The sequence below is a fragment of the Symsagittifera roscoffensis genome, chromosome 1 (genome assembly GCF_963678635.1).
Source record: "Symsagittifera roscoffensis chromosome 1, txSymRosc1.1, whole genome shotgun sequence".
Taxonomy (NCBI): Eukaryota; Metazoa; Xenacoelomorpha; order Acoela; family Convolutidae; genus Symsagittifera; species Symsagittifera roscoffensis.
In genome coordinates, this window is record NC_087062.1 from 61,441,394 (window position 1) to 61,467,764 (window position 26,371).

At 35.7% G+C, this 26,371-nt stretch overlaps 2 protein-coding genes across 2 annotated transcripts in view; both read left to right on the forward strand.

Moving 5' to 3' along the window:
* LOC134839059 (myosin-2-like) overlaps positions 1 to 1,225 on the forward strand; it is a 16,572-nt gene extending 15,347 nt beyond the window's left edge. The window contains exon 7 of the mRNA XM_063854470.1: positions 998 to 1,225. Within this exon, the coding sequence (XP_063710540.1) occupies positions 998 to 1,225 (228 nt within the window). The remainder of the gene's footprint in view (positions 1 to 997) is intronic.
* Positions 1,226 to 1,268: 43 nt separating this feature from the next.
* LOC134846846 (unconventional myosin-Id-like) lies at positions 1,269 to 16,545 on the forward strand. The gene is made up of 10 exons (XM_063864245.1): positions 1,269 to 1,483; positions 1,766 to 2,132; positions 6,515 to 6,787; positions 9,114 to 9,315; positions 9,792 to 10,074; positions 12,481 to 12,681; positions 13,743 to 13,921; positions 14,320 to 14,554; positions 15,449 to 15,619; positions 15,807 to 16,545. Exons 2-10 carry the CDS (start codon positions 1,995 to 1,997, stop codon positions 16,081 to 16,083), a joined length of 1,959 nt encoding a protein of 652 aa, XP_063720315.1. The 5' UTR covers positions 1,269 to 1,483; positions 1,766 to 1,994; the 3' UTR covers positions 16,084 to 16,545.
* Positions 16,546 to 26,371: the final 9,826 nt, after the last annotated feature.

Genomic DNA, 26,371 nt, shown 5'->3' on the forward strand with positions numbered 1-26,371 from the left:
TCAAACGCGTTTTTCTCAAATTGGGTTAAGATTAGACAAAAAGTGAAGAAGACAAAAGTCTATATATATATTGTGTGTATGTATGTATGTATGTATAAATTTAAATATATATGTCCTTAAGTTGGTAGATTGATAACTATATGCAAAGAAAAAGGCCGCTATTACAATAATGTACATTCAATTATTTAGTATCTGGAAAACCTTGAAAAGTTTTTTTTCCAAGTTTTCAGGTATTTTCAGAGATTCTGGCCATATTTTAGCTATAATTTGTGCTTGTTATAGAAAAATTAGTATTCTGGAAAATATAGGTTTCAACTTCGATGCAATATTTGGTCATTTGGTCGTATTCTTCAAAATTTTGAGATAGAATACCATTGCCCTAATGACTGGATGTTTAAGCTAGATTTTATGACCTATTGACTGGCAGTTAGATTATTGTTTCGACTTTCGTAACGAAAGTAACGGAATTTTTGTGCTCGGGGTGGGTTTTTTTCTTCAGACAAATTTCGACTTATTAATTAGCCATTTTTGACGGAATTTTTTTTACATCGTTTGAAAGCTATTGGTGTCCTAAGCTTAAATTTGAATAGATATTTTACCTGTTATCGTTTTTGTAAGGTTAGAGGGATTTAAAAATTGCCATTTTGGCCATTTAGGGACAATTAACGCGCGATATAATTCGCGCTATTAACGCGTAAGCGGGGATTTAATCCGTCTTAGAAATCGCTCCAAATTGGTTGAGGGAAGATTATATGCCATAATTGATTTGTTAATAGGAGCAAAATTTATAACTTTGTACTTTATCTGGCGTAATGGGGGATGATTTTCACAAAAAAATCTCAATTAAAAAAAAATCGTTTCATTTTTATTAGTTTTAATTTTTTCATTGCTATTACTGCTCCATATACCTTAAAACGCAGTCGAAACTTTCAGGACTTCGCCCTGATACGAGCAATCTTGTTCATATTGCGAAATATGTTTGTATTTTTTTTCTCAGGTGAGGCAGAGCAAACTGGACTACGGACGTCTTTATACAGTTTCTCTAGTCGAGGCACCGGTCGGATTCACCCGACAGAGCGAGTCGGTCGGTGCCCTGCAGAGTAATTTCCTGCAAGATCTATTTGTCGGGGTGATGAACGAGGTGCTTCTACTGCAGAAACAGGCCCTCTACATGGAGGAGGGACTGCAGTGGACCCCTGTAAACTTCAATTGCCCCAAAAGATAGAACTACGACTGGTCGGGGGACTAAGTAGGGGTTGTCTCCCTCGAACCTCACAACTGATAATACGGCCGCAGCTGGTGCTAAAGAGCCTAGCACCACGGGATCACATCTGAACAAAGGCAAAACATCACAACAGCAACAACAACATCAACCGACTTCGGTCATAATCTTAACAAGAGCAATATCACTCAAACCAGCGACAGCAAACAAAAGCCTCCGAAGAACAGTATCATGGATCTATTCCAAGCACAACGACTCAAGGTATTGTTATCGCACTACTGATTTTTACTCGACGATGTTATGGTGCCTTATGCTAGATGAACCCAACAGCTAGTGATAGGCTGGAAAAGATATGCCTTGATGTTGCTTTAATGCTCTGTGCTTCTGAAACCCAACAACAAGTGATAGGCAGGTCATGATAAGCCTTGATGTTACTTTGATACCTTGTTAGGCTATTAATATGGAACACTTAGAGCATATAATAGCGCCTTTTCACTACCCACTTGCCCCCAAAAACGTTAGAATTAAATGGTGTGTTTATAGAGTGCCGAGGAACAACTCACTGGAGCTAATATGGTTAAACTAATCATGGACAGTTGCTCAGGATCGGAACACTTGAAAAAGAAAAGGAGGGCCAACTGGAAATAACAGCAACAATACTAACAATAATAACCAGCAGCAAGTGGGCCAACTCATCAACACCTGAAGCTGACAAATCATCTTCAGCCGCGCTGGAAACCAGTTTACTGTTTCCCATGTGTTTGGAGAGTGCATGTACAATGCGGAAGAGATCCTCAACTCGTTCAACAGTCTCTCCTCTCAAAGTGAAGCAAAAGTCACCGACATGTTGGGAGGCATCACAAACGAGTTGGCCAAAAGCCCACTGGAGAAAGATGAAGATGGAGCACAGGTGAATTTTTTCCCTGTGAAATGTTAAACTCGAATAGATCAAAGCTGAACTCAAAAAACAGGAGTGGGGCTTCTTTATTTTAAGGTTTCGGGCCCCTGACGACCTGCTTTTGATATTCAAAAATATTTGTTCTTTCAAGAAAGCCCCTCAAAATACGTTCTTGCCTAGAGAGCTCAGTTAATCAATTCTATCAACCCGGAATGAAAAGAATTTTTGCTTTTATTTGTACATAACATATTCCAAATTTGGAAAACCGATTAATCAGTGTAAATTCACCCCCCTTTGATACTTTCTAAGAAATCCATTTTTTGGCCGACCGACACTAAAATTTTTCTAAAGGCGCCTTTGGCGCCAATATATACTAATTTTGAGGGGGGAGCGCGCGCTCCGAAAAAAACGCGATTTTACGGTCGAAATTTTTCAAAAAATGCCTTGACATTTTTTTTGAAAAATGCATTTTTTGAAAAATACTTAGTTTTTCAAAAATTGCCTAATAAAATTTTGAAAAAAAGGTCGACAAAATTTTCAAATTTTTTTGGGAAAAATCCCCCCCCCTCGAGAAATTCCTAGATCCACGCCTGCAAGTCAGCATAAAAATAATATGAGGCAGATGCGAAGCTGAGATTCGCATCATTGCGACACAACTAGATCTATTCAAAATGAATGAAAAAAGTTATGCCTGCAAACAATAGAATGCAAAAGATGCGTGCAGCACGAAAACCATTCCAAAATTTGTCAACTAAGCCGGCCCTGAGTGTAAAGTACTTTACCTCTTAAAAACGCTGAAGAATTATCCTTGGTAGAAGAACAATCATTGCTAGCTTTTTTTTCGAAATTTTAATTGATGTCTTTGCTTATCTCGATGTCTATGTCTTGTTGGTTCTCCATTGACTGACCGTAAAATCGCGTTTTTTTCGGCGCGCGCTCCCCCTTTTAAATTAGTATAGATTGACGCCAAAGGCGCCTTTAGAAGATAGATTTTTAAGGTCAGTCGGCCAAAAATGGATATCTCGAAATAGTACAAAGTGGCGACCCTTTGGGTCGGCAGGGGGTCGAATCCCTGAGGATGGAGGCGTCCGACCCCCTCCCCCCCCAAAAAAAAAAACCTGGTATATATGTATATATCTATTTTCACATTAAAAATTGTAGAAAAATAAGCAAGAACTTTTGAAGGTGCCTCAAGCGGTGGGTGGCCAAAAGGCCGATACTTACTGACTGGTTGAAAGTGCTCGAGTAAATTCGACATTTGAAATAAAGGTCACTTTTTAATGCATCACATTATTTACATGCATTTACCAAAACGCTATCACATGCAGTTACCAAAACGAGCTTGCGAGCATTTTTATATTTTACGAGTCCATTTTTATCCAACCCAGTTGCGTAAAAAAATGTTCACTTCATAAACACTTTTACTGTGTAGTATTGGCAGTTTAATAGCATGTATTGTTCTTTAAATCAAGGGCTAGTGTTTCTATCAGCGTCTCCAGCACAGTAGTGTAGGGCATTCTATATGTGTGCGGGAGACTGGGGCCTGGAAATATTGTTCTTGTTTTTTCTCTTCTTTTTTATTATTTTACTTGTTTTCACTAGCGGTAGCAAGTGTTTTGTAATCAGGAACTAGACTTTTTTTTTCCCGTAAACAGTTTTCCTTACTTTTCTTTGATTTTCGTACTTGGTTTATTTTCTTGCTTGCTGTGAAGTTTTATAATTTCCAGTGTCATTCTGGAGGTACTGTAGGTCTCTTGGCATCCAAAGGTCGGGGTTTGAGCCCTGGTCGGGTCTTAATTTTTTTTTAGCTTGAATGAATCTGAAATTTTTTTCGGGGAAAATTTGCATGGTCGGTCTATTGCTTGTCTGCTTATGTTTTGTCGGCGTAGACGACAATTTACAAATTTTTTGTGGTGCAAGTTTTTTTCCCTGTGATTGCAGAATAAGATCAAACACATTTGCAATCACAGGGGGGCAAAGTTGCACCACAAAAATTTGTAAATTATCAACTTCAACTTTCGTTTGTCTGCTTGTTTTGTCGCCTTAGTTGACAATTTGCAAATTTTTTATGGTGCAAGCTTTTTCCCCTGTGGTTGCAAATACGTTCAAACTTATTTGCAATCACAGGAGAAAAAGCTTGCACCACAAAAAATTTGTAAATTGTCAACTAAGCCGACAAAACATAAGCAGACAAGCAATCTTATTCTGTAATTATTAAAATTATTGGCCCTGGCTTCGTGTATTTTCCTCTTTTTAGCTCTTTTTTAATTGAGAGTTCCATTCGGCCTTCATGGTTTTTGTTTATCTTGATAAACAAATCGGCTTAGTCCACTTAGTCCACTTATTTTGTGTCGTTTGAAGGGTAACATTTGGTTATGTTTAAATGATTGAGTTCGGCTGTGGGACAAAAGTTCAAAGTATTAAAACTTAATCCCTCAATGTTTTTGGCTTTTTTTTCTGTTTTCGGCTCAACAGTCGTCTACTAAATTATTGTCAGTTTAATGGCCACTCAAAAAATAACTAAAGCGTATTTAGTGCTGATATTTGTGTCACGGACTGTTCTCCTGAAATTGAATTTTTAATTTTTTTTCCAAAAAAAAAAATTTTTTTTTCAGCATTACTTTTTAGTTAATTGTTTCTCGGTTCCTTAACAACTTTCATGCTTGTTCCCACGTGGCCTAGAGATAAGATAACGTTGTCGCTTTTGTACCCTAAGGTCCTGGGTTCGAGTCAGGACCGGATCTTGTTATTTTTCAGTTTACATGAAACTGAAATTTTATTGGTTGAATTGATTTTCCGGATTTCGTTTGTCTGCTCAAGTTGTGTCGGCTTAGTTGCCACATCACGGATTTTTATTTTGCTGTAAACAGGTTTCATGATAGTTGGAATTGTTTTTCATTGTAGTTTCAGGGGGATCGTTAATGTTCCGTTGCTAATTTAATAGGGCAATGTTTTGCTTGGAATGTTTACCTAGAAAGAAACTTTAACGAGACCAGAAATTTTTTAGTAGATCTAGTTTTATAATACATTTTTCTTTATTGGACTTATATATTTTTTAAAATTTTTATCGCAAGTAATGCGAAGCGGACTTTTGGTCACTTGGCTTTTGGTCACTGGTGCTTGAAAAAGCAGCTTCGCACTAGTGTTATCCAATATATTCCTGAATAACTTTATGAATACTCACCTTGTTGTCACTTCCTGTTTTTTGATGCCTTATTGATTGTTTTTCTTCAAAAAAACTCTCATACGTGCGTGATTTAATATCGAAATCATGGGTAAATGCAGTTTCGATGCGTTATGTTGCAGTGAGCATCTCCCAATAGTAGGTCGCTATTCCTTTTGCAACATAAGTCGATATCTGGTTGACATAAGATTTGACCAGACTGCCTCAGTCCAATGTGTAAAGTACTCCTATAAACCGACTACGAGTTAACTAAATTCTAATTTCATTGAAAAAAGTAATTGCATGCTGACATGATCAAGTATATACTCATTTTGCTCATATCAATTGAAACAGGCAAAAAAAGAAGTTGCGCCGTCAACCCGATGTTGGGAATCGGTATGTTGATATTATCCTCCGTTAAATTTCTCTATGTCTCAAATTCTGCTGCTACGTTACAATCAAGTGAACCTAATCAACTTGATTGCTTGCAAAGCGTAAGTAAAACTCTGATAGCGCTAGTTTTTTATTAGGCTTCGTTATAATTGTTGAAAATCATCTGAAAAGAATTTTAAAAGTCAGTTTGGATATTCTTCATTAATAATTAGTAATTCAATAACAGTCTATTTTGCAACTACTCGTTTTTTATACCAATTCTAGTTTTTTTTTTGTAAATGTAAGATTTTCCGAGTGACAAAACTTTTCTTGTTGCTCATTTTTGTCGGCTTTCGCCTTAGATGCAAAAAATGGCCTTGAGTTACAAAAATCAACTTTGCTTTGCGCATAGTAAAAAAGCCTCTTGTTGACTAATTCAAGATAGTGAAATTAATAGTAAAAAGATTGACTCATGAGTAGGATGGGTGTTTAATCCTCGTATGTTGAAAGAATTTCTTCATATAGGTTTTGCAACTTTTTTGTAACTTTTATTCAAATCTGCTTAAAGTTTAATTTTTCAGTGGTTTTTTGTATTGCAATTTTTCTTAAGTTTCTGTGAAAATTTTTGACTGAAAAAAATATAACCGGTTTTTTCTCCGGTACAGGCCTGTGTTAAAGTTTTTTATTAATATAAAAAACCAAAACGCAAACTTGAAAACTTAATTTTTTTTTTTTGGAACTTCCTGGTTTGTTTTTCTTTATTTCTAATCAAAACCTTCATAGGAAAGTCTTTGCTTGTCGCAAAGGCATGCGAAGAGAGTTAGTTTGATTTTATCCGGAAAGTATCATTTTTGTGAAGGTTCTGTACCAAAATGCTGCAAAAGTACAGCAGAAAGGAGACACCGTCATGACAACAGTGCAGAAGTATGCGCAGTACTTGATGGTCTTGTGCTGTAGTCACCGAGTGCAGGCCTTCTTCATGTTTTCAATCTACCCCACTCGTAGCGGCAGAGCCAGTCAGGAGAAGCAACTCAACGGAGGCACTGGATCAGGAAGCGCGGTGGATCTGAGCACCAACTCCAAGTTCCTCACCATGACTCTCAGAGCTCTAAATGTGTCCCCCCTTACCCAGGTACTCTTCAAGAACCCTTCTTGCGATTTGAACTATGAGCTATTTTGAAATGTATGTTTTTTGATCGACTTCAATAAATTTTATGGTTGCTAACACCAGTAACAGATTTAAAAAGGTGTTCGTCCAGTTTTTTCCATGACTCGGAAAAGCTCAGAAGTTTTCCAGTTTTTGCGCATAAGCATCAAAAACAACTTTTCATGCAGAAACTGCATGTTAGCATAATCAGATTTTTAGTAGATTAAATTCTTAGCCCTTAAATAGGTGAGGTATATTTTTAAGAGAGAAATGACCCCTGCAAAGAGTCTTATGAAAAATTACTAGGTTGTTTTAAATCCTCCCATCAACCACTGCGTCGAGTACTAAGTGATCCGGTATGCCTCCAGTGATTCATAAGTTGAGGCAATTTGCTTGCCCTCGTATCTTTCTGAAATGATTTATTGGCAGGATCACTTGGCTGCATTCTTGTTCAGCCTTTAGAAGAAAAAGAAAGCGTGTTATAACTAATCCAAGCTCTTTTCCTTCACCCACCTGCAGATTTTTATAACTATATTTTCTGTTTACATTGTCCGATTAGTACAAATATTGGCATGTGGACTAATTAGGCCATGGTGAGCATATTTGGGCCCGATACTTAGTCTTGTAAAATCCCTCGTCACGCCGTAAAAATCATGCTTATGTGAGGCTGGGGGAAAAGGAAAAAGCCTTAATCTGAGATAGCTGTTTTCATATGCCCATAACATTACAAAAATGACGACAATGGAAAGATTTTTTATTGTGGACTCTTTGATACACTGACTCAACTTGAAGTTACCTCAACAGAAAGCCAAAAAAAGTGCTGACCATATCTTTGCCTTCAGCTACCTGAGCCGGCTCTTTTCCAACCCCTCCCCAAATTTCAAAATAATTGTACCCATAATTTTACGTGTCATTACGTCTAAATGCGTGAAGCTACGATGTCACGTGAAAAGAATAAATCTGTTCACAAAAGTTTGTTGATTCACCATGTCAAGCTTCATTGCATTATTGTAATTTTCGCCCAGAAATAACACAGTGACGGAGTGTAGAAAAACTCCCTAGTGACGACTGGCTGACGTCAGTTACCTTAATTCTACTCGCTTTAACGTCTCGACCTAGCCAGTTGATTTTCTGATCTGCTTAAAAAAAGCTAACCATCTTGTTACCGCTTTTAGGCCATCAGCCAAACGAATTTTAATCAGCTTCCGTTTACATGCAAAAATAACCTCATAGCTGGATCTTGGATCCCCAGACAACGTGATTATTACTAATAATAGGACAAGAAACCAAAATTAAAAATATTTTTAGTGACAGTTATATATTAGATCCGTTAGACATAGATGGACACTTTCCTCGCGCCTAACTAATCATGCTATGAGATAACAAATCAATATTGAATTAAATTAAATGCGCACAGGGCATCACAGTAGCTAGCAAGAGGTTAATGTTCGTTAAAATAGTCTCTGGGCACCAACTTCTCCCAGAAATAACGTCGTTATCTCTTAATTCTTTTTGCTCAGGAGGGTTCGGAGCTGTCCTTTTTATCCCACTGGACCTTTCGGTTCGACTTTCTTTCACGAGTAAGCTCCTTATCGTGTCTGCGTGTCGCGATAAGAGACTTCGGCTGTATTTTCGTTTCAAAACAAATATCTATTCTTTTTGCACTACTGCTTTTATGTCGTATCCGGCTGTTGTTGTTTGACACGTTGTCATCGTCAAAATGGTCGACTTCAGCATTTCGCAGAAATTTTCTTGTTCTACTAGAAAATTTGGAACTTTGAAGTGTATAATTCAAGTGTAGAATTCAACATTAAGACGCTTAACGTCATTTACAGCGTGCACTGGAAGGTTCTGCTGTGCCATCCGGGGAATGGCTCATATGACAATGTTAAAATGCGTTTCAAATTGAATTTCAAATATGGGGAAGTGGAAAAGAGCCCATGAGCCATTACCTTAATTTACTCAGTCTCCATCTGAAATTTTCATCTTGACGCACAACATTACAATGGCTTTTTTACAATTATTTAAATGGCAGTCCATTTGTACAAATTGTTTAGTTGTCATTGTAGTCTGGAGAAAAACTTTACCGGATGAACGAGTTTAAATTAGGCAAAAACGTTATGACTTTATCCTAAAAGCAAAACCAATGTCCAGTATGACAATATCTGATTTTTAAGAAAAGAGAGTTAAACATTGTATTCAGTGGCGCTCGTAGGAACTTTTTGACGGGGAAAACTTTTTGACGGGGAATAGTGAATAATTGGTCTTAAATGTTGATAATGGCGTGGAATTGTTTCGTTGATCCTTTCAGGTGTCTCAAAAGGGCTACTGTCTCAGCATGGGCTACTCTAGCTTCCTGCGCAGGTACAAGATGCTCACGCAGTACACGTGGCCTGCATTCAACGGCAAGAGCGACCTGCACGGAATTCTGCTCATGCTTTACATGCTCGGTCTACAGGACACTTGTGAGCTGGGAAAAAGAATGATACACGTGCAGTCTATAGAAACACTCGGTAAGTGCCGTTAGCAAATTTGGGGGCTACGGACGCTTCCCTTACTGAAAAATTTCTAGATACACACCTTGAACCTAAACTACCTCACTGAATTGCTCCAAGTTATTACCCATCTTAGATAATTCATAACGTCCAACAATGCGCAATACACAATTTTTTTCGTCAAAATTGGATCCATTTTCTAAACTTCTAGGCATTTTAAATTGTTTAATAAAAAATAAAAAAGATTTGATCTAGCAGGTGCGGATCTAGGATTTAAAGAGATTTATGATGGCGCCAAATGCTTCGTTAGAAAAATTTTAGGTGGGTCAAAATTGCATCCTCCTTTTAAATCTGCAAATAGGTAATGAGTAAAAAGGTGCGCTAAAGATGATTTCGTGCGTTTCAAAAAACCTAGAGATAGTAAAATGTTACTCTTGTTTTCCGCGCTGTACTTACTTGACTGCATTCAGTATGATTGCTAAATGTAATTTTAGCCCAACTGGAACATATGCGGGCGACAATGCTACCAGCTGTGATCAAGTTCTTGCAGAAGATGTGGCGAGGGGCGATAGCGAGACAGCGCTACAAGATCTTCTACGCCATGTTCAAAATTGTGCGTAAGTTTCGCGCCTGGAAGTTCAAGATTTACCTGCTGACCTTAATCAGGCGCTTCAGCGGAGTGCGGGAAATGCAGGATTTCGGCAAGAGTCTTGACTGGCCCGAGGCACCCTTCATTCTCCGCAAATTCCATGTCAAACTACACAACACCTTCCGCAGGTAAGCCCCAACTTGGTCAAACGGAGATTTTTTATAATGTCGAATAAATTGATATCCATTCCATAGATCTCTTGAATACTAGCTCTAAAAGCCATTTTCTGCGCAGTTTTTGAGCATTTTCGAACCAAGGGCGCCTCTTAGAAAAATTTAAGGTTCACCCAACAAAGAAATGCCATCAAGTGTTATCAAATTGGGGGAATCTTTGAGTGGTTAAAGCGTTTAAAAGGTAGCTCGAGTGTCCAACATTCTCCTTATGGCTGAAAAGCATAAATCTGCACCTTGTTCTGATGAAAATCTACATGCACTTGCAAAAAATGCCTTATAAAGGTTATTTTTATGATAAACAGTTTTTCTTACGGCGTCATTTTCCCGTTAGGTTCTTTATCGGCCATGATTAAACGTCCTAAATGCATGATTTTTGAGCCATTTTTTGGGCTTTGGTCAATCAACCTGTGCTATATCTAGTTCACCACTTTTTCAAAAAAACATAACCGTTTTTGGCCTTTGTTTTACCCCTCATACTAGTACGGCATATATTCATTTTTCTACGGCATATATTCAGGGCACAGCGAAAGGATTTTAAACAGTCTGAGCCATTATATGTGATTTCTAACCAAAACGCAAACAACCTTTTTTGTCCTGACTGATTTAGATTCAGGTTTCGTTGGATAAATTCTCAGAAACTTAAGCAGAAATACCATAGCATGTTTTACCAAGCTCGAAGGCTTGTCTCCGGATTCCGCAGAAATACACACTCAAATCATTGTGCCCGATGAGAACATAGTTTACCCTCATAAGGGTGGTTTTTTGCTTATTCGGAACAATTTTTAGTTATTCACGCTCAAATTTAATTTTTGCGGTTAGATTTGTGAATGAAATTCATTTGCTAAAGGAAGGCAAATTACGCTCTCCAGTTACGAAAGAACAAATGGCGCAGATGGTTTCATTGAATTTTAGTTTCAAAATTGGCTCTCAATTTTAAAACTTCACAGCGGAAGAAAAAATTCCCGTTGATCCCTTATTCTCAAAATATGTCTGTTTTATAACTGTCAATGAACATAATAAAGATACGTAAATAAGTCAAGTAGGTTTTTTTCAGGAAAAAATTGATTTTTTTTACTCTCAAATTAGATTTTACCAGTTTGACTTTTGATTTTTTTAAGTTCAGTTCAATCTAGGTTGCTAAAAGGAAGGCAAGTTATGTTCTTGAATAACAAAAAGGCAAAAAGAGAAAAGTAACGTGAATGAATTAAGTTTCAAAGTTGGGTTTTATTTATAAAATTTTCCAGCAAAATGGATGAATCCACTACTGATCAGTTTTCTCAAATCGGGTTAAAAAAATTTTCATTCACAAAAGATTCTTGGAAACTAAAGAACTTGAACGCCATACTTTTGTTCCGACCATTGATCATTGAGATGAATTTTGTATTCGGAAATACTTTATTATTATTTTTTGTTCCGACCATTTGAAAAATGTGGAGGAACTTTGTATTCGGGTGTTTTAGATTTTTTCTTTTTGTTTTCCATGCAAAATCAGGTACCAAAATAATCATTAGAATGGGTTGATTGATATACCAAACTGAATCCCTTTTGTTTGTGATTTGAACGTTTTCACAAAAGTTTCAAAAAATTTTCTCAGTATAGAGAAAAACTGATTTGAAATTTTTGATTTTTCGTTTTATTTCGAGCGAGTAAAGCGAGGATTTTTATAAAAAGATAGCCGCAATCGAGGAAGGAATTAGTGGTATATTTCCTGAAAAAGACCTGAAGAAGCTAGTACAATCAGTTTTCAAAGTTTTTAAGCGTCATCTTGGGAATAAAAAAGTTCAAAAATTCTAAAATTTTCTGCGTAAATTTTTTAAAAGTTTTTGTTATTAATCAATTTTCGAAAGAACTTTTCTCCTTTTTTATATAAACATTGTAAATGCCTAAATTGTTTCTATCTATCAGATGCTTTCATCACACCACGCACAAAAAAAATGAAATTTTTTGAAAAAAGATTTTTTTTGGTAGTTGTTAAGAGTATGGTCGGAACATTCTGTGCTATTGGCACAGCGATCGGCTGTCCTTGTTTTTCTTTGAAAATGCTGCAAAAACAATTAGTCGTTTTTTCGGTTTACCTGAGTTTCTCATTGCCAGTTTTCGTACTGTTTGTTGACTATGTTCAAACGTTGTACGAATTGATTTTCTGGGTTATAACGAGTATTTATTGCGATATATTAAGTCTTCGCTTCTGTATTTGTCCTTTTTCGCAAAGCATTTGAGGCTTCGCTGCAATTCTGCTTCAGTGGAGCCTTCATAACTTTTTTGTTTTGCTCAAAAAAATGCCAAACTAGCACATCAAAAATGTTAAAATAAATATGAAAACTTTATCAATGAATAATTCTCAATAACTGCTTTTTGCAGATGGCGTCTGAGACAACGTCTGAAGAGTATAACAATTGAAGAGTGGCCTGAGATCAAGTGTAAGATAGCTGCCCTGGATGTGGTGGGCAACAAGAGGGACCTGGGACTGAACAGACGATGGCAGGCCAACTACCTGGCAGACACGCAAGAGAACTCACGAGCAGTTGTATTCGTCGCCTCAGTCAACAACATCATGCACAAGTCAGCAGAAGCTGATTTGGGGGGGGGGGGGGGGGAGGAGGGGGATGGACGCCTTTCTCAGGGATTCGACCCCGTGCCGACTCAAAGGGTCCCCCTTTGTGCTATTTTGAGATATCCATTTTTTTGGCCTTTTTTCAAAATGGCCTTTTTTGGCCTTTTTTCAACCGGCTTTTTTTTGGCCTTTTTTTTCAAAATTTTGCCTGCGGTGCAGAAAATATGGTAAAATTACGGTCTTTATAGTGATTTGGGAGACGTCAGAAAATCAATTTGGTCGACCTAAAAAAAGGTCGACAAAATTTTCAATTTTTTTTTTTTGGAAAATCCGCCCCCCCCCCTCGAGAAATTCCTAGATCCACGCCTGCAAGTCAGCATAAAAATAATATGAGGCAGAGGCGAAGCTGAGATTCGCATCATTGCGACACAACTAGATCTATCAAAATGAATGAAAAAAGTTATGCCCGTAAACAATAGAATGCAAAAGATGCGCGCAGCAAGAAAACCATTCCAAAATGTGGCAACTAAGCCGGCAAAAGATAGCAGACAACTGATTGGCCGACAATTTCTGTTTCTCCGTTAAAAAAGCAGGTTCTGGTGAGATTCGAACCCAGGACTTTTGCCGCCCCAGGAGTTCTCGTTACCTCCAGGAATGGTTTATCCTAAGAAATTTGAATTTAAATGATGAAACAAGGTACCACTAGAGATAAGTTCAGAAGTGCAGATGAGTCCTGTGAACAAAGTTATTTACGGGGGGAAATTTTGGTACCCGATAGCAATACCCTTGCTTATCGCAAGGGTAAAAACTAAAAGGTACCCTCGTCGGACGAGATTGTACCAAGATAATGTTGTTCATAAAACAGCACCCGCTCGAAATTACGAAAACAATTTATATGTAGCAATATATTAAGAAACTTACCAGCATAAATACGTTTAAAAAGCAGGTCCTGGTGAACCTAAGTGATTTTCATTTTTTAAACGTGACTATATTGCTCGTTGCTCCCTTTCAGAACTGTGAATTATTTGAATGATTTTCTTGTAACATAGTTGTCGTGTCTTGAGTTTAGGAACCACTCTGGGGCCCTCATCTTCTCCTCCTTCATCCGCAAGATGAGCACCAGGGGCAAGACAGTGGAGAGGGCGATTGTGTTCACGGAGCACACTGTGTACAAACTGGACCCCAGGAGAGACTTCAAACTCCTCAAGGCCATCGAGCTGGACGAGATATGTGAAGTAGTTGTCACAGGTAAATACAAAATCAGAGGACAACTATATGAACCCTTATTAGTTGGAACCACTTGACCACTATAACTTCACGTTAATTAATTTATGAGCCGGTCTATTTGGGATCTTGGTAATATGCACTCGATAAGCGAGATAATAAAATGATGAGTTTAAGATTTGAATCTATATTTAAGCAGTTGTGAACGTTAGAAATGACAATTAAGGTTGCAAAAGGCTCTAATTTTGATTATTTTCATTTTTTATTGCAAGAGTTGAGCCTCTTTCTCTTTTCCAGGCGAGATGGGCGGCCTCTGATTTTGAAACTCTTCGGCCTTCCAGATTTTGCGACGAAACTAAGATTTTAAAAATACAAAATACTGTCTAGAGCGGTCCTTAAAAGAGGGTTTGTGTGAATATTAGACGGGGAGGATCAGCTGGTTGTTTTGCGCACAACTGACAACTATGACGTGGCCATCACTCTGGAGAACAACAAGGACGAGAACAGAGTGCCGGAACTGCTGGGAGCACTGCGCCTAAACGCCAAAGTGCAACAGAGGAAAGTACAGGGAACCAATGCAGTACACCACCACAACACATCATACTCGAATGCAGACCCAACCAATAGTGGGTACGGGGAGGACGACGAACCCCTCAGGTATGATGACATCCTGCTTAAATTTTTATCCTCTTCACGTGTTCAAATTGGGGGTTGAGAAATTAGACGATAAGCAAATTAGACGGAGGTAGTTATAAGGAATATAGACGATTTTGTAAAACTGCAATTGTGAGAAAATAGACGAAAGTGAGAGAGATTAAAATTGTTTGCAGACAAATTACGCGAGAAAAAAATATTTGTTTGTAGACAACAGGTAAATTTCGGCAGCCAAAAATTTTTTAAGTCAATCATGCATAATTTATTCAATTCAAAATTCTCTTGTAGTATTCGGATTTGACATTTTTTGTTCATTTAAACTAATTGTTTTGATAGGTATTGACATTTTATGTTCTTTTTGTATTTTCGAAACTTGACTCAAAATTTTGTTGGCCCTTCCCTTTTCATAGCTTTTTAGTCTAAAATGCCAGATGTGTAAATAATTTCGTTTTTGCGTATCCGTTTAATTTGCTTATCGTCTAATTTCGTAGGCCCCGTTCAAATTAGATCCAAAACAAATTGAGCAAAACAAGCCAATGCTATCTCGCAAAAGGTTTTTATCCCAACAAATAGAAATGAATAAATTGGAAATAGGTTGCTGAATTTAATATTATTTTTTTGTGGAAACTAAAATTTATTTTACAATAAAAAGAACAAAAACTCCGTGAAATCATGTTTTCTGGTAGAACAATGCAATGGCTGATGTTTTTCTGATTTATGGGGATGTTTTTTGTCTGTGTGATTTTTGGCATACTATTTATTACTTTTTCAGAGAAGCAATAAACATAAGTCTTTTGCAAAGGCAAAATTCTTTTGCAAAGGTTCATATCAAGAGTACATTTGGTATCTTTCATTTTTAATCTTTTTGCCATCGGTCACCGCCAGTCACTGATTTAGGTTCACGGTGACTAAGCCTCCAATAGAGTGTATGATCAACTCTTCAAAACACACGATTCATGTGGAAGTGTTGGAGAACAAACATTCGCCGGGTTCAGGTGGGGGCGCTGGTTCCTCTGAAGATGGGTCCAAAGATGGGGGACTGCTGAGTCACTCTGTCACTGATGCGAAGTGAGCGTTACTAATTTCAAAATTCAACAGTTAAACGTGGAGAAGTGTTCTTAATAATCTTTTTTGTTGCGCCTCTCATATTATAAGAGCTCAAATTTGTTACTTTAGCTCCGCTGGAAGAGAAAATTAATTCAAAAAATGTTTTATGGAACTTAGCCAGAAAGGGAAGAACAGATGAGTTGTTTAGGTTCCGCAAAGAAAGTGGATCTAAGAAGATCATTATGGAGTACATGGCACCACCGGCTAAGAAAGTTGCAGCCAAACTGGCCAAGAACAACAAGGCTGCCCAACCCACTGGAGCAGGGGCGAAGACAGGTCAGGGCATAAAAATGCAAGACAAAGGAGGAAAGGGAGGATTTGTAGGAGAAGGTGTGAAGAGGAGTGAACGAAGTGTGATCAAAGTAGAAGAGGTGGTTTCTCCTTTGGGATCAGAAGATGCAAATGAGTCATCCACTCTTCTCTAGAATATTCTAGAATAATAAAAACTGAACTTGCAGATCAACACCTAGGACGTTTGTTCACCTAGGACACCAGTATCATCAAAAAACAAAACCGCAAATACTGAAGTTATACTATATCCTGTATTATGATTCTTATGTCATATCCATCACATGTCACAATCAAATATATGACAGATCTTCATTTGAAAAATTGAATGCATAATTTTTGGGATACCAAGACAAATTGAAGATCTGTTTTGAAAACTTTTCTAGTCACTCATCCTAAGTAGCACTCATTCATTATTGCTTTGGCAAAATTTAGTGATCAATAAGTTCAATAGAAAGTGATAGCCAGCAATTATCCCCATATCTATTTAAAGACAGAGCTAATTCTTTACCAAACTGCCTTCTCAAATCAAGCTTAATCACAAATTATAAATTAGCTCGATATTGCTTATTAATAACCATAACCCTTGAAATTCAATTTAATCGCTTACTTGTTCTTTTTTTGTTCCGACCACTGCATTCGGGTAGTTTTCTTCAGCCAAATTCGACGATCTCAGGGAAAGTCAAAGTTCGTACATGTTCAAAAGTGGTATCATAGTAGGATCAATTGATCAATCTCTCCCCCTACCCCCCATTATCGTGAGGGGGGAGGATAACTCAACAGGCACTTGAGATATCTTTATAACCATTTGAAATTAATTTAAATGATATGAAATTGTGAGCCAGGATTCTCCGATGAATATGGAACATCAAAAATTAATATATCAAATCACAAAACACTTTCAGAATAAAAAAAATTCACATAAACTGATGCATATTAAGCAGACTTTTTTCGGTTTCAAATGAGAAAAACCCTGTTGGGTACATTATAATGGTGCTGCTTAGAAAAATTCTCGGTATGCAGCTACAAGTGAAGAGCATCAACCCTGGTAACTTAACTTCCTCGAGGTAATGGTCGCCCAAACCGAAATTCTCATAAATAATTTTCTTATTTTGAATTTTTTTCCAAAAATTTTTCTCGACTCAAAAGAAAATTCAATCGGTCAATTGATCGCGTACATCTGCTTGCGTTTGATGACGTCTTCTGTGGCATTTTATAAATTTTACATGGGGGTACATAACAGAAATGCTCATTACGGGGGAGGGGGGAAGGGGGGGAGAAACTGCTCAACTGGTCCCCATAGTAAAATCTTTTAATCTTGATTTGGATTCTTAAAAAAATTCAAGAAAAAAATTGGAAAATTAAGTCAAGAATTATTTTTTGGTTTTTGGGACTAAATTATGAAAAACTTGCTAAAAGCCTGAGCTCCCAATTGTAAATTTAATTTAATTATAGTTTGTCCTAACTGAATTGCCACTTCTAGAAAAATAAAATAACAGGAAAATTATGTAAAACTAACAGAAAATAACAAAAAATTATGTTCAATTTTTAAAATTACTTTTGGCTGACCATTCTGCGCTTTTTTTTACAACAACCGGCTATTTGTTTTGTTTGGAGCTGGAATGATGAAACGCATCAGTAGTTTTTTAATCCAGTAAAATTGTTACAATTAGTGTGCATACCAAAATCTATGATTTGAACAAACTTACGATATCGTTCAGTTGTCTCAAAATAAAGGCGCGTTGAATCGCTTGGTAAGGAAAGAGAAAAACATATTGGCAGACGAAACATAGCCAACAAAATCTCAGAAAAACAGAATTCTCTGCACTAAAAAAGCAGATAAGTAGGCCTAATAGCTGTTGAAATTTTCCAACTTACAGGTTTAAAAAATATCACATTAATTCATCAAATACGCTGGAAAAACTAAAATACAAAACCCACTTTAAACTTAAAATTAATTCCACTTTAGACTTACTTTAAAATATAAATCCACTTTAAACTCAATATTTGTTACTGCCTTTTACATTTTCTTAGTTGGAGGGCAACAGGAAATTCAAACATAAAACTGCAAAATTTCTGTTCGATATTTCTAAAATCTTTTTTTTTGTCAATTTCGGTTTTTTTGATATCACTTTTGATGGAACTTACTGCGCTATTTTTACAGAAACGGGCTTTTTTGTTTTCTTTTGTGGCTGAAACGCCGAAAATCATCAGTAGTTAATTAACCCAGTACAATTGTCGCAATTTGTGATCATACCAAAATCTCCAATTTCAATGAATTGACGATGTTGTTTAAATGTCATAAAAAAGGGGCGTTGAAGCTCTTGATATACAATAAGGAAATTATAAAAATTATTATACTATACTTTTACATCAACCGGCTATTTTTGTTTTGATTCGGAGCAAAACTAAAGAAAAACATCAATAGTTGTTTAACCCAGTACAATTGCCGCAATTAGTGATTATATCAAAATCTACACTTTTAATAAATTGAATATATTGTTCATTTGTCTCAAGTTAGCGGCGCGTTAGAGCGCTTGGTTCACAAAAAGGAAAACATATTACAAGACAAAATGTAGCCAACATATATTCAGAAAAACAGAATTCACTGAACTAAAAAAAGCAGAAAAAACGTCCTTTTCGCTTTAAAATTTTGCCAACTAACAAATTTTTTTAAAAAACATCATAAATTCAGCAAATTCGCTGGAAAAACTAAAATTCAAAACTCCTTTCCGAACCTGAAATTAACTTCTATTTGTTACTGCCGCTTCCAATTTCGTAGTTAGAGTGCAGCCATATTAGACGAGAGCTATAATAGGCAAAAAAGTGGAAATATAATAATTGAGGTTTCTGCGAATCGCAGAGGATCTATGAAAGGTTAACTAACCTGTCTAAGCATAGTCCGTTTTTCTTATTTCCTTAAGGTGAAGTTTTATTAGAGGTGAAATGAGAGCTCGTCCTCACACAATTTCATGGCAGGGGATTGAACACTCTATCTGACGTTCTCTAAATGATCGCCTTGCCAATATGCTAAGTGCCTCTACTATTGGTAATAATTACTTGAATGTCTGCAAATCGTCTAAATTTCAGACTAATAGAAACAATTGCTAAGGTGCACTGTAGTGGACGCAAGATTTATTGGCGGGGCAGTTTTCAAAAAATTATGTCTACTTTTTTAATAGGTCAGCTGCTTCGAACTCTGCCAAAAACCCCCAGAGTTACTCTATTTTGCAAGATTGTCTACTCCGCAGAATTTCTTTTGAATAAAATGCGGTTTTTGCGCACTTTGTGGTTTTGACCAAAAATATCGTTCTTTGGCGCCCAGAATTTGGGAATCGCCCCTCCCTCCGCACACCACTGAAGGTATGGTATAAACAAAAATATCAAAACATTTAACAACCAGAACTTAGGGAGGGGGAGTCGCCTCCTTCCCCCTGCCTCCATATATACGAAAAGCTCAACCTATTAATGTGTTCTAATAACTCAAGATAACTTGTTTAACTCTTTATCTATCTTCTCACTGAATGCTTTCTCTACTCGCCCATTTTAGTTTCTTAGCTTAAGGTTCAATATAGTTTATGGTCAGACAACCGTGATGTAAATTACATAACATTTTAAGCAGACCTTTCTTGAAGCAGTTTTGAATTTTGACAAGCACATTAGTTTATTTGGTTAAGGTTTCAAAAAATTGCGTGACCTTCATAATTCAAAAGTTTGATGAAATCTTTTTTCGCCATAGGCTCTCATACAGGGGCGGATCTAGGATTTTCTCGAGGGGGGGCGGATTTTCAAAAAATTTTCGAAAATTTTGACGACCTTTTTTTTTTTTTAAGTCGATCAGATTGATTTTCCGAGCTTTCCCAAAGCAGTAAAAAGACCCTGTTGTGGTCAAATTTTCTGCGCCGCAGGCAATTTTTTGAAAAAACAGGTCAAAAAAGCCGTTTTTGGGCACTTTTTGGAAAATTTTGACAAAAAAAAACGCGTTTTTTTGGCGCGCGCTCCCCCTCAAAATTAGTATATATTGGCGCCGAAGGCGCCTTTAGAAAAATTTTAGGGTCGGTTGGCCAAAAATGGATTTCTTAAAAAGTATCAAAGGGGGACCCTTTGGGTTGGCAGGGGTTCGAATCCCTGAGGGGGGGGGGGCGTCCGCCCCCCCCCCCCCCGTTCCCCCCCCTAAATCCGCCCCTGCTCTCATAGATAAATATGAGTACCGAGGTGGTTGCTTAAAAGCACAAATTATACATTGCTGATTTAAATTAACAGGACAAAACGAGCTAAACTTCAAATTTGAAACGCGTTTTTCTCAAATTGGGTTGAGTTTAGGTGAAAACTTATGAAGACAAAAGTTTCTTAAAATTTTAGCAGGATTCCTATGGTGTAATTTGTTTTACGAAATTCGGGCCCAAAATTTTACCCCAATAATGGGTCGCTTTTCTCAGTTAATCAAAAATTACGCCAAAAAATACCCAGTCGATCACAGACATAATTATATTAAAGTGAGCTCATTACGTAGCTCAACAAACTTTAAGAAAGGTATATTCTCCAAAACATTGTATAAGTTAATTTATTTTTTGATAGGCAAAAAAAGTCGTTTTTAACTATAAAAAATATCAACTATTTATTTAAAAACAATTTTTAAACGATTTGCACACTTTTTTGGAGAATATATACTTCTTAAAGTTTGTTGGGCTACGTAAGGAGCTCACTTTAATATAATTATGTCTGTGATCGATTGGGTGTTTTTTGGCGTAATTTTTGATTAACTAAGAAAAACCAAAACGACCCATTTTTGGGGTAAGATTTTGGGCCCGAAATTCGTAAAACAATTTACACCATATGAATCCTGCTAAAATTTTAAGAAACTTTTGTCTTCATAAGTTTTCACCTAAACTCAACCCAATTTGAGAAAAACGGGTTTTAAATTTCAAGTTTAACGCGTTTTGTCCGGTTAATTTATATCAGCACTGTATCATAGATTTCATCTTTTATATTAATTGCTTAGGAGATGCTTAACAGCACAAAATATATCAGAGAGCTCTTTTTAAATAAATTTATCATAGAAAATATCTTATTCAGCCAAACTTTTGAAGAATAACAGAAACATTCTCTACGTTGAAATTGCGCAGTTATCCCTGACTCTGTGATTAGTGATCAGTGTTTTGATAAATGATCATTCATTTTAAACACGTTGAGAACTAATTCTTGGCTTTTTCTCTGCTTTGCACCTCATTCAACGTCAATTATTTTTGATCATAATTTGCTTTAGTTGGACAATTTGTAGCGAAATTAAATCATTAAAAAACATCTTGCGATTGATGTTTAAATTGCACTGAAGGTCAATTCAGATCACAGTTATTTTGAAAAAAAAAATCCGAAATTTAGTTTATGTCATGCCATATTTGGTGCGTGTGAGAAATAGTTAAAATGCAGCTTTACGCAGCCCAATACATAAGTGGAAAAACTCAACCATATCAAAAAAGGGGACCACATATAGAGTTAAACAACTTTAAGACCAAACAAAGACCAATAAAGTTAATTCCAACTGGCAAAAAATTCTGAGAAAGTTATGTTTAACCAGATAATTGATTTTTTTTGCAGAAATATGAAATCCTAGCTGACGAATTGTTTGATTTTTGTAGTAAACGAGATACAGGTGAAGCAACGACTGAATAAGCTGAATGTATTAGACATTTTTTAAGCAACAAAGATTTCAATGACTTGTACATTGCTCGATCCATCAAAACCTTTTGACACTGTTGTCCATGGAATTCTGATTAAAAAAATGTACAGCTTATGAATAAATGGGAAACCCGGAAAAATTGATATCAACGTGTAGTAGCAGAGAACATGGTATCTAGTTCAAAATCTGTCGCCTATGGAGTTCCACAAGAGTCAGTTTTGGGGCCCCTTCTTTTTCTAATATACATAAACAATCTGCCAAAGGTTTGGATGAACTCAAAAGTAACAATTTATGCTGATAATTGCAGCCTAGTTTCTACAAAAATATGGGAAAAAGAGGCGAAAGCAAAAGATATAGAAAGTGTTGAAACTAGGTTGATTAAAAACAAATAAACTCTTATTCAAGAAAAAACAATAAATATAGAATTTGGATCAAAATCAACCCAAACGATTAATCCAGTTTTTGAAACGTCCTCAAAATATCTTGGCCTCTATTTGAATGATAAGCTGAATTTCAAGCTGCATATTCAAAAAACTTCAAAAAGAGCATCTCGAAATGCGTCCATTATATACCGCCTGTGGCAAATATTTACTCAAAACCAACTTCTAATCATTTACAAAACTTGTATTTAACCAATACATCAGTATGCTGTACTGATAAGTGGAACTGCTCCTGAAACTAAATTAGTTAGAGAAACAACAAAAGTTGATACTCCAAATTTGCTTCAATTGGTAGAAAAACAGACGATTTTACAAACTAAAAGACAAGTTTTTTTTTGGTTACATCAGGGAATTGCATATACATGAACTATTGAAGCTAGTGAATAAAATCATAAGGAGACGGCACCCATGCTTCATGATCAATGAAATAAACACCAATCAAGAAATTCTTGACGCATTCGCAAATAATTAACGTAAATTCAGGTTACGAAACACAGAAAAAATGACGAGCGATAGCAAGGAAAATTTTTAAAATAGGGTTCGTTCATTATTTGATCATTTCTATGCTCACGCAAAAGAAAATGAGGACTTCTTGAATTGTCAAAATAAGCAACTAATTTCAGTTCTGCATCCTTTACGGGATCTTACGATTTGTGATAACGAGTTTTTGATGAATTTTTTTGGTAATCGGAAGTTAACTGTATTCTTTGTTGTTTGCTTATGAAGACACCACTAGCTTCATAGGCAGCTAACTGGCTTTTTTGGTGTTCTTTCATGATGGGATTTTTGAATTATTTTTTTGAGTTATGTAAAGTAGAATTGAGTCTGTTCCCTGCTTGGAAACGAATTTATTGTTTATTGTGTTTAAGATAATTGTTATCACAAAAAACTTTTTTTGATCAACACAGAAGCTAAGCGGAGTTTCGCAACACTTTACAAACAACGCGGTACAAGATAGTGAACAGAAAAAAATTAACTAAAAAATTAACTAGAAAAACTAACCCAAAAAAGAGAAAAAAATACACCTGCGAAAACTTTGTTTCGTTTGAATGGTGCTCATAAACAGCGTTAAAAAGAATTGGGAAACAACAACAGGGCGACAACAGGGTTACCAAATTTGGGTCGAGCCCTGGTGAGCCGAAAACAAAACTGTCAGAAAAATTTGAGCCTTAAATTTTAAAAAAATTACCACCCATCCACTTTGAAACACACAAAATATAAGATTATATTTTGCCCTCAAAACTACAAAATCTATGTTTACTAAGCCAATAAGAAATAAAAATTTACAGTGAAAAAGTTTAATTCAAAATAAAACACATGAATTGTAAAGTAAATCCTTAAAAAATGTACCAGATACTAAAAATAGATTTTTTTTTAAAAAAAAATGGACCAGCAGAAAATGGACCGACTGAAAGGTACTGGCCTAAGACGAAAACCACGAATCCGAAACAATTTAACAAAGATTCAAGATATTCAATTGAAAAAATAGTTTTGCCTGAAATTAATTTCACCTAAAATGAACCAATTGATCGTAGTTTTTCTTTTAATAATTCAACGGGAAACAACTCTAGTACCCAACTGCAAGAGTAATATTGTTTCGTTGATTTTAGAATAATTTAAAAAGTTGTCAGTGCTAAAAAAAACCTATTCGATCCTTGAGAACCTAATCTTTCTGAGCTAAAAAAAATTCCAGCTAAAGTAGCAGCGTTTTAATTTTTTTTGCTTTAAATTGGATGGAGAAACGATTTTTTTTAATACATTCAGTCTCGGTCTACAATTTTTATTCTATAAATTTGAAAAAATTTGTATATCAGTCGAATCAAAACTAATAAGGCTCTGACTTTAGTTATTGTTCGTCGCAAAGGTAATGATCTATCTACAACTATTATAGAATTTTTAAAAATAAAGGAACAGGAGGGACCTAATACTATGATAGTAAGGCTATTTTTGGAAAAATTTACTGCCCTTCATCATCATTTTCAATGTTCTGTACGCATGTAAATTTTGTTTTATCAAGGATAATCTTCAAATTGTCTTTTAAGTAATAGTTTATTTCAAAATTAATTAGAACTAAATTTACAGTTTGAGGCTAAGAGAAAAATCAATGAGACCAATTAGACAGTTGAATTCTATTTTGTTTCAAAAATTGTTTAACTCTTTGGAATTTGGATTCGCTACTCTCAAACAGGCCGAAATACTAGGCTAACGTGTAGAAAATCAGCTAGCATACTTTTGAGATCAAACAAACAGTAAATGCAAGATGCTTACGCATTGAGCGTTAAAAAAAGCATAAAGTTGCGCATAATTTTACAAAGCAAACTAAAACTTTAATAAACTTGAAACCACAAAAAGTTAGTTTAAGATGCTTACGCATTGAGCGTTGTAAATAAATGCATAATTACGAGCGTAGTTTAACCGATCAAAACAAAGTCTATCAAATTTCAAAGTTCCAAACCCAAAAGTGGTCGCAAAATCAATATCTGTTTAGACTTGAGCTTAAGCGTCAATATCTTAGCACAAAGATTTGCTTTTCACAGTTGTCCGTCATAAAACATAGCCCACAGACACTAAGAAAAAAGTCAAAAGAAGAAGCAAGTTAATAAAAAACATATCGAGTCGTTTTTCAATTTTGGATGTTTCAAGTAAAATAGATTGACTTACAAGCATCAAGCCTGAAATATTGATCGCGTGTTAAACGTCTTTTCAGATTTGGGTTAAAGATGTCAGTGTCTATGCAGAAAAAATAAGCTTCGTAAAACGTGCCTTTTTTGAAATAGTGGACTAACTTACCGTTAAACTCTGCGATAGTGAGCTCGATTATAATATTACCGGTTGCAATATAACCTGTTCTGAGAAAACAGTAATTGATAAAACTTTTGAATAAATCAACTGAGAGAAACAAATAGAGACGAAGCTACTTTTAGCAAACAAGCAAAAACAATTGATAGGATAAAATTTTAAAATGCTAGACTAAATAATTGATGCTAAATTTCCGCTCTAATCATATAGCCGAGAATATTTCATCATTAATTATGTTTGGAAGCATAACTTTGGCTTTTATAAACAATTATTTAATCCATTCGAGATGCACAAGTGGAAAAAAAAACAATTAATTTCAACTTTATAGGTGCGCAGTATTTGTAAAAAACAAATTTTCAATTTCTTGATTACTTACACAGGACTAGCACGCAAAACAAAAATTTCTAATGAAATATTGCAGTTGTAAAAAAATTATATTCTTAACAATTTTAAATGTCATTTGCTTTAATTATCTCAAGTTTCGCAGCATGTCATTGAATAGTTTAACTATCCTTGAGCTAGAACTGGCTGCAGTAAACGTTTCCTGTTAGAAAAAATAAACTACGATGTTTTTTGTAAAATGAGCTGGAGCGAAGTAAAAGACGCATAATTACACTTAGAATGAAATGCCGTCCACGGGTTTTACAACACAAAAATTGACCTCTCTCCAAGCAAACACCGCCAACAAAGCGGATAAAACACCTGATTTTGAAATACCAAATAGAAAAACATCAATTCACAGATACTGAAACCTAGCACTAAAGCTGGGCAACAATTTATTCAAATTAGTTTGAGAAACTGATAAAATAAAACCAGTATTGGCCTATAGAACATGACCATTTTGATTAATTGAACCTATCTCACTTTTCGATTTTCAAAGAAAATTGATTGCCCTTAAGCGCTTTGAATTTCTAGAACAATTAATGATCTACTTGAGATGAATTTTTTGATAAAATAAACCCAATTCGAGAACCCTGGATCAATAAATAAAGCTTTTATTCAGCTGGAAAATATAATAATTCATCTCCCATTTCGAAATTAGAATTGTATAACATTTTTCTTGATTTTTACAGTTTTGCTTCTTGATACTAGAGTCCGCCTTCCTTTTAACAAGAGGGCAGAAGTTTCAAATAAAATAGATTGACTTACAAGCTTCAAGCCTGAAATATTGATCGCGTGTTTAACGTCTTTTCAGATTTGGGTTCAAGATGTCAGTTTCTATGCAGAAAAAATTAGCTTCGCAAAAGGTGCCTTTTTTGAAATAGTGGACTAATTTGCCGTTGACCTCTGCGATAGTGAGCTCGATTATGTTATAACCGGTTGCAATATTAGCTGTTCTGAGAAAACAGTAATTGATAAAAACTTTTTGAATAAACCAGTTGAGATAAACAAATAAACAAATAGAGACAAAGCTACTTTTAGCAAACAAGAAAAAACAATTGATAGAATAAAATTTTAAAATGATAGACTAAATAATTGATGCTAAATTTATGTTTCGGCTCTAAT